The 16,254-nt window shown below is 47.0% G+C and overlaps 1 protein-coding gene across 1 annotated transcript in view; it reads left to right on the plus strand.

Moving 5' to 3' along the window:
* heatr5a (HEAT repeat containing 5a) overlaps window positions 1–16,254 on the plus strand; it is a gene marked incomplete at its 5' end in the record, with an annotated part of 101,205 nt that overhangs the window by 23,491 nt on the left and 61,460 nt on the right. The window contains 6 exons of the mRNA XM_084308556.1: window positions 371–669; window positions 7,950–8,109; window positions 9,941–10,130; window positions 11,571–11,740; window positions 13,365–13,391; window positions 14,969–15,113. Coding sequence (XP_084164682.1) covers window positions 371–669; window positions 7,950–8,109; window positions 9,941–10,130; window positions 11,571–11,740; window positions 13,365–13,391; window positions 14,969–15,113 — 991 coding nt within the window. The remainder of the gene's footprint in view (window positions 1–370; window positions 670–7,949; window positions 8,110–9,940; window positions 10,131–11,570; window positions 11,741–13,364; window positions 13,392–14,968; window positions 15,114–16,254) is intronic.

A 16,254-nucleotide genomic window follows, 5' to 3' on the forward strand; every position in this document is an offset into this window, starting at 1 on the left:
AAGCAAATTCCTTTTGTGGGAAGGGGGGGGGGGGGGGGGGGGGTGGGAGGCTGTAACAAAAACAAGGTTATGTACATGCATACAAGTAAATAAAATACAAAATGACAGTAGCAATAGTACACAAGGACAACAACAAATAAGAGAGAGAGAAGGAAAGGGAGAGAGAAGGAAAGGGAGAGAGGGAAAAAGAGAAAGGAAGAACCAGAGGGAGAGCGAGAACCAGAGGGAAAGAGAGAGAAGAAAGGGGGAGAGGGAGGTAGGTGATGGGGTTTAGGGGGAGGAGAGAATAATCCCAAGGGGATCAATAAAGGAATATCTTTTCTTTGTCAGTCCTGCCCTGATGACAACAGCCACGGGTCGGTCGGCAAAGACGCCAAACAAAACTCCCGGTTTTCAAATCACCTTTTGTTGTCTTGATTTTCAAAGGGCCTTTTGTATTAATCTCCCCTCCCTCCCTCTCCTTTGTTCTTATCCCCAGCACCTGGGCTCCACCCGGGGGGGCCTGGGCTCGGAGGAGGTGCGAGGGCCGGCGCTGGCCCTGCTGGCGGGGGCCGTGGAGAGCGGCAGCCCCCTGCTCCGCTGCGTGGCCGCGGAGGGCCTCGCCCGGCTGGTGCAGGTGGTCAGCGATCCCGGCTTCACCGTGTCCATCGCCCTGCTCTGCTTCGACAAGTGAGGAGGTCGAGTGGAAGAAGAGAGGCTGTTGGTCCTTTATCCATCCCCCCCCAGTAGAAGAAGAGAGGCCGTTGGTCCTTTATCCATCCCCCCCCAGTAGAAGAAGAGAGGCCGCTGGTCCTTTATCCATCCCCCCCCAGTAGAAGAAGAGAGGCCGCTGGTCCTTTATCCATCCCCCCCAGTAGAAGAAGAGAGGCCGCTGGTCCTTTATCCCCCCCCCAGTAGAAGAAGAGAGGCCGTTGGTCCTTTATCCATCCCCCCCCCAGTAGAAGAAGAGAGGCCGCTGGTCCTTTATCCATCCCCCCCCCCCCAGTAGAGGAAGAGAGGCCGTTGGTCCTTTATCCATCCCCCCCCCAGTAGAAGAAGAGAGGCCGTTGGTCCTTTATCCATCCCCCCCAGTAGAAGAAGAGAGGCCGTTGGTCCTTTATCCATCCCCCCCCCCAGTAGAAGAAGAGAGACCGTTGGTCCTTTATCCATCCCCCCCAGTAGAAGAAGAGAGGCCGTTGGTCCTTTATCCATCCCCCCCCCCCCCAGTAGAAGAAGAGAGGCCGTTGGTCCTTTATCCATCCCCCCCCCAGTAGAAGAAGAGAGGCCGTTGGTCCTTTATCCATCCCCCCCCCCCCAGTAGAAGAAGAGAGGCCGTTGGTCCTTTATCCATCCCCCCCAGTAGAAGAAGAGAGGCCGTTGGTCCTTTATCCATCCCCCCCAGTAGAAGAAGAGAGGCCGTTGGTCCTTTATCCACCCCCCCCCCCAGTAGAAGAAGAGAGGCCGCTGGTCCTTTATCCATCCCCCCCAGTAGAAGAAGAGAGGCCGTTGGTCCTTTATCCATCCCCCCCCCAGTAGAAGAAGAGAGGCCGCTGGTCCTTTATCCATCCCCCCCAGTAGAAGAAGAGAGGCCGTTGGTCCTTTATCCATCCCCCCCAGTAGAAGAAGAGAGGCCGTTGGTCCTTTATCCATCCCCCCCAGTAGAAGAAGAGAGGCCGTTGGTCCTTTATCCCCCCCCCCCCCCAGTAGAAGAAGAGAGGCCGTTGGTCCTTTATCCATCCCCCCCAGTAGAAGAAGAGAGGCCGCTGGTCCTTTATCCATCCCCCCCCCAGTAGAAGAAGAGAGGCCGTTGGTCCTTTATCCCCCCCCCCAGTAGAAGAAGAGAGGCCGTTGGTCCTTTATCCCCCCCCCCAGTAGAAGAAGAGAGGCCGCTGGTCCTTTATCCATCCCCCCCCCCCAGTAGAAGAAGAGAGGCCGTTGGTCCTTTATCCCCCCCCCCCAGTAGAAGAAGAGAGGCCGTTGGTCCTTTATCCCCCCCCCCCCAGTAGAAGAAGAGAGGCCGTTGGTCCTTTATCCCCCCCCCCAGTAGAAGAAGAGAGGCCGCTGGTCCTTTATCCATCCCCCCCCCCAGTAGAAGAAGAGAGGCCGTTGGTCCTTTATCCCCCCCCCCAGTAGAAGAAGAGAGGCCGTTGGTCCTTTATCCATCCCCCCCAGTAGAAGAAGAGAGGCCGTTGGTCCTTTATCCATCCCCCCCCCCAGTAGAAGAAGAGAGGCCGTTGGTCCTTTATCCATCCCCCCCAGTAGAAGAAGAGAGGCCGTTGGTCCTTTATCCACCCCCCCCCCAGTAGAAGAAGAGAGGCCGTTGGTCCTTTATCCATCCCCCCCCCCAGTAGAAGAAGAGAGGCCGTTGGTCCTTTATCCACCCCCCCCAGTAGAAGAAGAGAGGCCGTTGGTCCTTTATCCATCCCCCCCCAGTAGAAGAAGAGAGGCCGTTGGTCCTTTATCCATCCCCCCCAGTAGAAGAAGAGAGGCCGTTGGTCCTTTATCCATCCCCCCCAGTAGAAGAAGAGAGGCCGTTGGTCCTTTATCCACCCCCCCCAGTAGAAGAAGAGAGGCCGTTGGTCCTTTATCCATCCCCCCAGTAGAAGAAGAGAGGCTGTTGGTCCTTTATCCATCCCCCCCAGTAGAAGAAGAGAGGCCGCTGGTCCTTTATCCATCCCCCCCAGTAGAAGAAGAGAGGCCGTTGGTCCTTTATCCATCCCCCCCCCAGTAGAAGAAGAGAGGCCGTTGGTCCTTTATCCATCCCCCCCAGTAGAAGAAGAGAGGCCGTTGGTCCTTTATCCACCCCCCCCCCCAGTAGAAGAAGAGAGGCCATTGGTCCTTTATCGACCCCCCCAGTAGAAGAAGAGAGGCCATTGGTCCTTTATCGATCCCCCCCAGTAGAAGAAGAGAGGCCGTTGGTCCTTTATCCATCCCCCCCAGTAGAAGAAGAGAGGCCGTTGGTCCTTTATCCATCCCCCCCAGTAGAAGAAGAGAGGCCGTTGGTCCTTTATCCATCCCCCCCAGTAGAAGAAGAGAGGCCGCTGGTCCTTTATCCATCCCCCCCCCAGTAGAAGAAGAGAGGCCGTTGGTCCTTTATCCACCCCCCCCCCAGTAGAAGAAGAGAGGCCGTTGGTCCTTTATCCATCCCCCCCCCAGTAGAAGAAGAGAGGCCGTTGGTCCTTTATCCATCCCCTTTGGGGGGGGGGGGGGGAATTCAGGCGTCATAGCAGCGTGGGGGAGGGGGTGGTACAGGTATGGGCAGGGTAATAGTAGAAAGTAGGGATGTTCGATATTGGCTTTTTTACCGATATCAGATATACCGATATTGTCCAACTCTTAATTTCCGATACCGATATCAATCGATACCGATATATGCAGGGTTCCCCCCCCCCCAAAAAAAACTGAATAATTTCAGGTAATTGATGATGATGATGATGAATGATTTTATTTCAGTCTTCTTTTACAAAGCATAGTAGTAGAATATTAAAAAAAATAAAAAAATAAAATGACTGAAAAGGTGTAGGCTGAAGCCGAGGCTTATAATTGCCTACCCTTTTTACATTACATTATTTACACACAAAAAATAATACAAAAAAGAAACATAATTCAGTAAATCATTTTGCAAAAACAAAAGGTTACAAAAGTTTCATAGTTTTATGTACAAAACATATACACACTTTATTTATATATATATATATATTATATATCTATTTTTTTCTTTTTCTCCTATTGTGCATACTGCTTAGTATACATACATACATGATATTCCTATTGTGGATATAGCTAACTGTTTTGGAACCTGTTTCTTCTTCTTTTCATGTCTATTGTCAGCTTAAACTGAACAGTGGTTTCTCTCCTGTATGAGTTCTCATGTGTGTCTTCAGATTTACACACACACAACACACCGATAGACATATTGTGTAAAACCAAACAGAATATACCCATTTTGCAAAAAAAAAAATTTAATTTAACATCAACACAACCAAATTAAATCAACATAAATAAACCCATTTTGTCTATCTATCAGTCAAACTACATATTTAGGTTCATTCATTTACACACACACACAAATACATTTTTTAAATTTTTTTGTATTGATCTTTCCCCCCCTCCTTTTTCCTCCGATTTTGTTAGTCGTTATGCCAATTCCCAATCCCCTTCCTGGTCGCTGCGCACTTACCCCCCACAGTCTGTCTGGGAGAGTGGAGGCTATCACGTGCTTCCTCCGACACACGTCTAGCCAATCAACCGCTTCTTTTCACCTGGCAGCGCGGATTCTCACTGAGAGGGTGTAACGTGTGGAAGGATCACACTACCCCCCTTAGATCCTATCCGCGCTGAGCAGGCGCCCCGACCGAACTGTAGGAGTCGCTGTTTACAACGACCCGGACCCACCCCGCCAGCTTCTCCCACCCTCTAACACTGCCAATTGTATTAGTGTGAACGGCCAGCCAAGCTGGTGACACGCCGGGAGCTGGATTCGAACAGGCGAATCCAGCGTCTCCGGCGTTGGTGACGAACGCAATCTCCGCTACGCCACCTGACCACCTCGGGGTAAAAGATTTTTTAACCGATACCGATAATTTTTCGATATTACATTTGAATACCAATATCGGACATCCCTAGTAGAAAGACATGAATATAGGCAATATAATTAGATCTGAATATAAATATATGAGAAAAATAAACAAAGGTGCAGATGAGGGTCTGTATGCCCTACCGGTTATAATATGTTGTGATAAATATAGGCAATACATTTAAATATAAATAAATATTTAATCTGAATATATACTATGAGTAAAAGTAAACAGTATACACAAGGTGAAGCTTCAGACTGGTTGTACTGGGCAGCTCCTAGTGGTCAACAGTGTCAGACTGTGGTTGTACTGGGCAGCTCCTAGTGGTCAACAGTGTCAGACTGGTTGTACTGGGCAGCTCCTACTGGTCAACAGTGTCAGACTGTGGTTGTACTGGGCAGCTCCTAGTGGTCAACAGTGTCAGCCTGTGGTTGTACTGGGCAGCTCCTAGTTGTCAACAGTGTCAGACTGTGGTTGTACTGGGAAGCTCCTAGTGGTCAACAGTGTCGGACTGTGGTTGTACTGGGCAGCTCCTAGTGGTCAACAGTGTCGGACTGTGGTTGTACTGGGCAGCTCCTAGTGGTCAACAGCGTCAGACTGTGGTTGTACTGGGCAGCTCCTAGTGGTCAACAGTGTCGGACTGTGGTTGTACTGGGCAGCTCCTAGTGGTCAACAGTGTCAGACTGTGGTTGTACTGGGCAGCTCCTAGTGGTCAACAGTGTCAGACTGTGGTTGTACTGGGCAGCTCCTAGTGGTCAACAGTGTCAGACTCTGGTTGTACTGGGCAGCTCCTAGTGGTCAACAGTGTCAGACTGTGGTTGTACTGGGCAGCTCCTAGTGGTCAACAGTGTCAGACTGTGGTTGTACTGGGCAGCTCCTAGTGGTCAACAGTGTCAGACTGTGGTTGTACTGGGCAGCTCCTAGTGGTCAACAGTGTCAGACTCTGGTTGTACTGGGCAGCTCCTAGTGGTCAACAGTGTCAGACTGTGGTTGTACTGGGCAGCTCCTAGTGGTCAACAGTGTCGGACTGTGGTTGTACTGGGCAGCTCCTAGTGGTTAACAGTGTCAGACTGTGGTTGTACTGGGCAGCTCCTAGTGGTCAACAGTGTCGGACTGTGGTTGTACTGGGCAGCTCCTAGTGGCCAACAGTGTCAGACTGGTTGTACTGTGCAGCTCCTAGTGGTCAACAGTGTCGGACTGTGGTTGTACTGGGCAGCTCCTAGTGGCCAACAGTGTCAGACTGTGGTTGTACTGGGCAGCTCCTAGTGGTCAACAGTGTCAGACTGGTTGTACTGTGCAGCTCCTAGTGGTCAACAGTGTCAGACTGGTAGTACTGGGCAGCTCCTAGTGGTCAACAGTGTCAGACTGGTTGTACTGGGCAGCTCCTAGTGGTCAACAGTGCCAGACTGTGGTTGTACTGGGCAGCGGCTAGTGGTCAACAGTGTCAGACTGGTTGTACTGGGCAGCTCCTAGTGGTCAACAGTGTCAGACTGGTTGTACTGGGCAGCTCCTAGGTGTGAATGTGTGGAACAAGTTCCCAGCAAATCTTTCCATGTTATATAACTCATCTAGTTTGATATAAGTAATTGAATCTACCAGTCAAACTCCCATCTGTTTATTCTTCATTCTCCTCTGCTCATTCCTCTCTGCTGTTTCCAAGTAGAGATGAAACATGATACATGTAGGACAGACGACCAAACACATTCTCTTGATCTATTATGGGATGGGGTTACAGCCTTCAAGTAGCAGTGAGAAACAGTGGAGAAAAGCAACCATCCACTACCCAGCTGCCCCTAGTGTTTACACTACACTACCCAGCTGCCCCTAGTGTTTAGACCTCTACACTACCAGACACACCTAGTGTTTACACCTCTACACTACCCAGCTGCCCCTAGTGTTTACATCTCTACACTACCAGACACACCTAGTGTTTACACCTCTACACTACCCAGCTGCCCCTAGTGTTTACATCTCTACACTACCAGACACACCTAGTGTTTACATCTCTACACTACCCAGACACACCCAGTGTTTAGACCTCTACACTACCAGACACACCTAGTGCTTAGCCCTCTACACTACCCAGACACACCCAGTGTTTAGACCTCTACACTACCCAGACACACCTAGTGCTTAGACCTCTACACTACCCAGACACACCTAGTGCTTAGACCTCTACACTACCAGACACACCTAGTGTTTAGACCTCTACACTACCCAGACACACCTAGTGCTTAGACCTCTACACTACCAGACACACCTAGTGTTTAGACCTCTACACTACCCAGACACACCTAGTGTTTAGACCTCTACACTACCAGACACACCTAGTGTTTACACCTCTACACTACCCAGCTGCCCCTAGTGTTTACATCTCTACACTACCAGACACACCTAGTGTTTACATCTCTACACTACCCAGACACACCTAGTGTTTAGACCTCTACACTACCCAGACACACCTAGTGTTCAGACCTCTACACTACCCAGACACACCTAGTGTTCAGACCTCTACACTACCAGACACACCTAGTGCTTAGACCTCTACACTACCAGACACACCTAGTGTTTAGACCTCTACACTACCAGACACACCTAGTGTTTACACCTCTACACTACCAGACACACCTAGGGCTAGATCCACAAAGAATGGATTGCACGGTGCTAGTTGCACCCTACTTAAAATTCATTATGAATTGAAAATGGGGGACCCTGGTGTAAACAAGACTAAAGTCTTTCTCTGGTCTGCATTCCCTTAACAATTGTGTGTATTGAGCCGTACTGTATTGTACCCATTCTGCAATCTGTTAAATAAAGTTTTCAATCAACCAAATTTGATTGATTGAAACTTTTATTAACAGATTGTAGAATGGGTAGAATCATTCTCACATTTGGTCCACCAGAAAGTTTATACAGTTTGTTTAAACAAGTGAACGTCCTCCGAGCTCTCTCTCTCTCTCTGCCTCTCTCAGCGCTCCGCGAGCCAACTGCGCTGGAGTAGATCAGGAAAAATCTCCACACATAATGGGCGTGTCTGCGCTGGTATCTCATCCGCGCAATGTCCTTAGTGGATAGCTCGCAAAGACGGAGCAGATACCGTGCTCAAACCCCGCGCAGTTAAGGGTTCAATTACCACCACGCAATCCATACTTAGTGGATCCCGCCCCTAGTGTTTACACCTCTACACTACCCAGCTGCCCCTAGCCCGAGTCTTATTCCTCTCTCTCTCTCTCTCTCTCTCTCTCTCTCTCTCTCTCTCTCTCTCTCTCTCTCTCTCTCTCTCTCTCTCTCTCTCTCTCTTTCTCTCTCTGTCGCTCTCTCTCTCTCACGCTCTCTCTCTCTGTCTCTCTCTCTCTCTCTCTCTCTCTGTCTCTCTCTCTCTGTCTCTGTCAGGTTGAAGTGTGCACGGGATGCAGTGACGCGGACTGGCCATGCCCTGGTGCTGGGGGCGCTGTACCGCTACACAGGAGGCATCAGTTCTCCTCAACACCTCTCTGCCTGCCTGGGCATCCTGTTCACCCTGGCCCAGGACAGCACCTCACCTGAGGTCCAGGTACGCACACACACACAGTGCCACACACATATATATATCTATATACACACACACACACACACACACACACACACACACACACACACACACACACACACACACTCACACACTCACACACTCACACACATATATATATATATATATACATATATATATTAAGGCTGTCAAAGTTAACGCGGTATTAACGCGTTATCGCCCATTTCTATTAATACATTGCCCGCCGGGCATTGTACCCATCTAATGCCCCTCTCTGCCAGCGCTATAAGTCTATGGAGTGGCTCACCTTCTTTGCAGGGCTATAACTTTTAAAATGTTATTGCTATATTGACATTACTATGGCCCATTCAACATCGATTATCTATCGTTCAGGATGTGGGAACGTTATACTTTTTCATTCATACATTCATACAAAAATGCCTTCTAGAATATAAGTGTGTTTTTATCGTTTTCTGCAGTAATTCCTAGAACGTGAGTTATAGGCCTAAACGCATATATAGATTATCGATTGCCGTTTCCCTCCTATACACGCTATATTAAAAAATGTAACTGTATATGATTGGTATACGTTATGCTTCATAATGCGTGGAGGAAAGGGGGGGGGTCGTTTATAATTCCCAGATCATCAGTAAATGCTTTATGTAGTATGGGTGGATATATTGATCAGATGGTTTGCAAACAAGGAAACTCACAATTGGGTTGAAAATAACGTTAGTGTCCTCTTACTGTGCGCCAATGAGACTGGTGGTGAAAGATCCCAAGTATACGACGCCGATCGCCTAGGTCCATTTCCGGTTTGTATGTCGCAATAAACGCCGAAATCATATTGATTATTAAGTTTAGAAAGCGATCCATTATGTACATTGTGTCTGTCGGGAGTCATGCAACTATATCTGATGGCCGGATGAATTTAATCGACGCACAGCCCCCATATCCTGTCGTGAGTGTAACTCGCCCGACCATCCACCAGGCGGCGGTATTGAGCCGTCGTTGCCGTCACCTATAGGGTCCAGCTGGAGCGTTGAGGCTGTATATATGAATTATGAATGCCATGGCGAAAAAATGAAATATTTATCTCAATAACGCTGTACAGCGAGGTCTGGCGGTCAACGCATGGCGGGCAATAACGCTGAACAGCGTTTCTGGCGGTGGATGTGTTAACGCCACTATTTTTTTTAACTCGCGATTAACTTTTAAGATTTTTTTTTTTTTTTTTTTTACTAGACTTCACTCAGGTGTATTATTGATGCTCTCATTGATACTATGTTTGTTTCTGAAGTGTGTGTGTGTGTGATATATATATAGAGAGAGATGAGGAAGGGGCAAGAGAGAAAGAGAGCTGGGAGAGTGTGTGTATGTGAGAGAGAGAGGGGGTGTGTGATTACTCAGCCCTTGTGTGGGTGAATGTAACAAGTTCCTAACGTTTTCTTTCCCCTATTATTTCATGCACACTTTATTCATTGTTTTAAATTATTATTTTAAGTTATTTTTTGCATCACTCTGTTTTGAATTTGATGCAAATTTGCAATGCATGAGGGTCATCCTTCTGTGTTAAATGGCTGCACAAAGCATTTGTTGACTCTCATGTTGATAAGAGTATTAAAACTTGGAACTTGAAAAATATATTTTGCTCTGCTTTGCTCAACATTTTCCCTTAATTTGTTGTTGTCTTCTGTTGGTCCGTCTAACTCGCCTCACTCTCCATGCGTCTGTATGACTCTCTCTCTCTCGCTCTCTCTCTCTCTCTCTCATATCACCCCTCCCTCTCTATCTTCTCTCTTTCTCTCTTTCCCTCCCTCCCTCTCTTCCCCTCCCCCTCCCTCCCTCCCTCCAGACGTGGTCTCTCCATTCCTTGTCCCTGGTGGTGGACCTGTCGGGTCCGTTGTACAGGAGCCACGCCGAGGCCAGTTTCACCCTGGTGCTGAGGCTGCTGCTGTCCACCCCCCACACCCACACCGAGGTCCACCAGAGCCTGGGCCGGTGTCTGGACGCCCTCATCACCTCCCTGGGGCCTGACCTGCAGGGTGAGACACACACACACACATGCACACACACACACACACACACACACGGACACACACACACACGGACACACAGACACACACAGAGACACACACACACACACACACAGAGACACACATACACACACACACACACACACACACACACACACACACACACACACACACACGGACACACAGACACACACAGAGACACACATACACACACACACACACACACACACACACACACACACACACACACAGAGACACACATACATACACACACACACACACACACACAGAGAGACACACATACGCGGAGACACACATACACACACACAGACACACACACAGACACATAAAGACACAGACACACACACACACCAGCGTTTCCGTTAGCCGGTAATTACCGGTATTTGACCGGCAAAATCTGTTGAAGTCCGACATATTTAATCTCTCCGGTCTTAATGTCCGGTGAAAATAATTCCCTCTAAGCACAATTTGATTATTTGAATTGTATTAAAATAGGCTCAAATTAAATAGCCTATGCGATGAACGAAACAATCATTAAATTTTTTCATCGTTGCTTCTAATAATGACAACGCCGTTGTCAGCGAGAGCTTAGTGCTGGGTGTGTGAACTTTTGTGAAGCTGCAGAGCCGGAGCAGCAGCGGCACAGTGCAGTACTCCAATTCAGCCATTGGCAATTCAGCTGTTGGGTGGGGGGCGCTGCTGAGCGGTCCCCAGATAGGGCCAGAAAACAGCTGAATCTGCTGCTCTGCATCGACATACTCTCGCAAATAAGTCATTGGGAGGTGGAGAGAGAGAGAGTCGTCACGCAAACCCACGATAATGTTGCCGTCTCTCTCTGCCAAATTTCTCAGTTCTTCGCTTGATATAATTAATACAAATGTCCAATATAACGGAATTCGTTGTGATTATAACAGACTGCTGTTTATTAATGTGGGGCCGACTGCCCACAGACACCTATTTGATTTAAAGTCGGCAGCAGCACGGAGTCTCGGGACTTATTTTATTTGGAATATAATGACTATACGCAAAAGTAGCCTAGTTTTAAGTAAAAATATTATAAATCTACATGCCTTGATGATGTAATTCTTTTGTTTTGTTGTCATTCTTTTGTCTATCAATTATTTTTAAGCTCAATAAACTCTGACCGGAATTTCTCTCATTTGACCGGTAGATTGAAATCTACCGGACACTGAGGCCGGCAACAATTTTTTCTAACGGAAACCCTGACACACACACACACACACACACACACACACACACACACACACACACACACACACACACACACACACACACACACACACAGACACACTCTCTCTCGCTCTCTCTCTCTCTCTCTCTCTCTCTCTGTCTCTCTCTCTCTCTCTCTCTCTCTCTCTCTCTCTCTCTCTCTCTCTCTTACCCTTGTGTGTATGTATATTATTCCAGGTGAAGGTCCTACCATGTCAGCGCTGAGGTCCAGCTGCCTGGTGGGTTGTGGGGTGATGCAGGCTAGTCCAGACTGTCTGGTCCAGGCTAAAGCCATCTCCTGTCTGCAACAACTCCACATGTTCTCCCCTCCTCACGTCAACCTGGCCAACCTCGTACCAGCTCTCTGTGTAAGTGTACCCTTTAAACCAGGTACCAGCTCTCTGTGTAAGTGTACCCTTTAAACCAGGTACCAGTTCTCTGTGTAAGTGTACCCTTTAAACCAGGTACCAGCTCTCTGTGTAAGTGTACCCTTTAAACCAGGTACCAGCTCTCTGTGTAAGTGTACTCTTTAAACCAGGTACCAGCTCTCTGTGTAAGTGTACCCTTTAAACCAGGTACCAGCGCTCTGTGTAAGTGTACCCTTTAAACCAGGTACCAGCTCTCTGTGTAAGTGTACCCTTTAAACCAGGTACCAGCTCTCTGTGTAAGTGTACCCTTTAAACCAGGTACTAGCTCTCTGTGTAAGTGTACCCTTTAAACCAGGTACCAGCTCTCTGTGTAAGTGTACCCTTTAAACCAGGTACCAGCTCTCTGTGTAAGTGTACCCTTTAAACCAGGTACCAGCCCTTTAAACCTGGTACCAGCCCTTTAAACCAGGTACCAGCTCTCTGTGTAAGTGTACCCTTTAAACCAGGTACCAGCTCTCTGTGTAAGTGTACCCTTTAAACCAGGTACCAGCCCTTTAAACCAGGTACCAGCTCTCTGTGTAAGTGTACCCTTTAAACCAGGTACCAGCTCTCTGTGTAAGTGTACCCTTTAAACCAGGTACCAGCTCTCTGTGTAAGTGTACCCTTTAAACCAGGTACCAGCCCTTTAAACCAGATACCAGCCCTTTAAACCAGGTACCAGCCCTTTAAACCAGATACCAGCCCTTTAAACCAGGTACCAGCTCTCTGTGTAAGTGTACCCTTTAAACCAGGTACCAGCCCTTTAAACCAGATACCAGCCCTTTAAACCAGGTACCAGCCCTTTAAACCAGATACCAGCCCTTTAAACCAGGTACCAGCCCTTTAAACCAGATACCAGCCCTTTAAACCAGGTACCAGCTCTCTGTGTAAGTGTACCCTTTAAACCAGGTACCAGCTCTTTAAACCAGATACCAGCCCTTTAAACCAGATACCAGCCCTTTAAACCAGGTACCAGCCCTTTAAGAGCACATTTAAAAACAACAAAGTTTAAGTGCTGTACAAGTCCCACAACATAAGATAAAAAAAATTCTAATAAATACAATAAAAATAAATATTATACATATATATATATTTTTATCTCGAAGCTTCAAATTAAAATCGAATCTCGGCCCCGAAGCTTCGATTGCCATAAAAAGCTTCGAAGGTCGGCCCTAGTTAGTGGACACACACAACCTGATGCCAACGGTGAAGCGATGCAAGCGTGGCATCGCTTATACTGCAAAGCCAAGGCTTCTCAGTATCTGTTCTCACTGAAGCTGTACTGTACTCTTTGCTTTTTGCATACATTACATATTTATACCAATGTATGCTGATGAATATGTATTCTATGAACATGTGCCCCATGTTAGCTAATGGCAACATTAGCTATAGGACTGCTTCTCCCAGTGACCGTGCTGTGTCTTTTGTCTTGTCTGTGTGTGTGTGTGTGTGTGTGTGTGTGTGTGTGTGTGTGTGTGTGTGTGTGTGTGTGTGTGTGTGTGTGTGTGTGTGTGTGTGTGTGTGTCTGTGTCTGTGTCTGTGTCTGTGTCTGTGTGTGTGTGTGTGTGCTTTCTCCCTCCTGCAGGAGATCTTGTTGGATCACTCTGTGTTGGTAGGTCCTTGCTATGAGCTGATGCCAGTGTTTTGTTGCTGTGTTAAATACTATCCTATGCTGAGTCGTCACTATGCAAACTGTCTTAATTCACCCTTTCCTGCTGGCTGTTAAACTACACTACTCTGAGCTCCTCCCTTTTTCCTTTTTTTCTTTTCTGTTGGTTATGGAACTGATTCATTCAGTTTCTGTTGGCTATGGAACCTTTTATTATTTCACAGTTTCTGTTGGCTATGAAACCTTTTATTATTTCACAGTTTCTGTTGGCTATGGAACCTTTTATTATTTCACAGTTTCTGTTGGCTGTGGAACCTTTTATTATTTCACAGTTTCTGTTGGCTATGGAACCTTTTATTATTTCACAGTTTCTGTTGGCTGTGGAACCTTTTATTATTTCACAGTTTCTGTTGGCTATGAAACCTTTTATTATTTCACAGTTTCTGTTGGCTGTGGAACTTTTTATTATTTCACAGTCTTTCCTTCTTTAACTAACTTGAATTCTGGGGGGGGGGGCTACGTGGCGTAGTGGGCAAGGCGCTCGCCACGAATGCTGGAGACGCTGGGCTCGCCTGTTCGATCCCAGCGCTCCACATTGCTTTCAGTTTAGCTGGTCGTTCATACTAATACACATTGGCCGTATTAGGGGGTGGGAAACTGATGGGTGGGGATCGGGCGTTGTGGACAGCGACTCCTACAGGTCGGTTGGTGCGCCTGCGCAGTAGAATCAGGAAGTGTCGGGGGCAGCGTGAGCCTCCCACGCGTTACTCCTCGCCACTGAGAGATCGAGCTGCGCAGGTGAAAAGATGCGACTGCTGTTACCTCAAGTACCGGAGGGGACTTGTGCTATGTATGACTTAGTCCACATTGCAGCCGGCTTGTGGGAGGCAAGAAACAGCGTCCGTGACAGGGGAGGGTTGAATTGGATGATACGAAATTGGGATGGGAGGAAAATATAGAAAAATGGAAGAAAAAGTGGATAAAAAAAAAAAACTAACTTGAATTCTGTTGCATTTAACATGTCGGCACAATGTAGAAAATGATTGTTCAAACTAATCTATGTTCAACAACAACTAAAGTCCACCATCTCAAAAGCTCTGAACAGCCTACTACTATGATGCATTATGATCGCATGCTCAAACGCTTTGAAATACGACATCACACGTGAAACTACTGTAGCAATGCTCTCCGCTAAACGTTACGGTAAAGGTTATGAATGTATTGGCTTATGTAAATAAACAGTATTATTAGTGACTGACACAGCTGCATAATGTATTGGTTTTTGTTTATGTAAATAAACATTAATAGTGACACAGCTGCATAATGTATTGGTTTATGCACTGTACATTAACCCTTTCACTACCACACTACAGGCGGTTAACCCTTTGGTAGTGTGATAGTGAAAGGGTTAACGGACACAGCTGTATATCTGCTATAAACGCATGGCCACCGCACTGTGCTAAAACCACGGGTGAACAACTAGTCTACATCTATGTTTGTTGAATATTTGTCTTGTTTGTGTGTGTGTGCACACACACATCTGTTACTGTGTATGTGCGGCTGTGTGTGTGTGTGTTTAGGTCAACCTCTGCAGTTCCTACCTGTGTCTGCGTGGCGCGGTGGTGGCGTGTCTGAGACAGCTGGCCCAGCGGGAGGCGCTAGAGGTCTCTGAGCACGCGGTGGCGCTGGTTAAAGACCTGCCCAGAAGAGACAACACACAGCTGGGTGAGACACAACATGGGTCTCGCTTTGAAAATGTAGTATTTTAGGGCGTCCAGGAGACAGACGCACATTTAGAATCTTTATTTATGTTACATAAACACACACACACACACAATTAGAATCGTTATTTATGTACACAGTCACACACACACACACGCACACACACACATATTTAGAATCTTTATTTACGTCCACATAAATACAATGTCTAAAGGACACAAATATTATCAGTGCAATTGGACATTGATTGATTGATTGATTGAAAACTTTATTAACAGATTGCAGAATGGGTACAGTACAGTACAGCTCAATACATACAATTGTTAAGGGGATGCAGACCAGAGAAAGACTTTCGTCTTGTTTACATCAGGGTCCCCCATTTTCAATTCATCGTAACATATATGACATACATGACATACAGATAGACAGTACTGCTACATCTATACATTTGACATACCAGATTTGCAAATACAGTACTGTTTGTGATACGAAAATAGTGGGTTATTCTGATACATTCGTGCCCAAATTGGCAATGGCAACCTAAGTTACACACACACATAGGATGATGAACCTGACAATCAACACGCAGCTCATGGATACAGATAGCAGCGCCTTCTCCAAATTGCCCGGCTGTCAATAATAGCTGACACTGAGCAATATCTTGCTAACTGTTTGGCTCTTCCCTTCGGAAGACCGGCCATCTGAAGGCCTCTAACACCCAACTTATGAACATGACCCAGGCTTCCAAATATGAAAACTAAAACACACACACACACACACACACACATTTGAATACTTTATTTGGTTCCACAAATGATATTACATAAACAGGGAATCAAATGTATCGGGGCCAAGCAGCGCTGAACACTTAAGGGACACATAGCACCTCCTTCTCCACGCGGCTAAGCTGCCAATAATAGCTGAGACAGAGCAATATTTGGCTATTTGTTTGGCTTTTCTCTTAGACATTGCAGCAATTCTCAGACCACTCATGGTGCATTTATATACATGGCCAAGACTTCCGAATATAAGTACACTATATCTATATATATATCTATATATATATCTACCTGCACACACACACACACACACACACACACACACACACACACACACACACACACACACACACACACACACACAC

The sequence above is a fragment of the Notolepis coatsorum genome, assembly GCF_963971535.1.
Source record: "Notolepis coatsorum genome assembly, chromosome: 2".
In the NCBI taxonomy this organism is placed as follows: Eukaryota; Metazoa; Chordata; class Actinopteri; order Aulopiformes; family Paralepididae; genus Notolepis; species Notolepis coatsorum.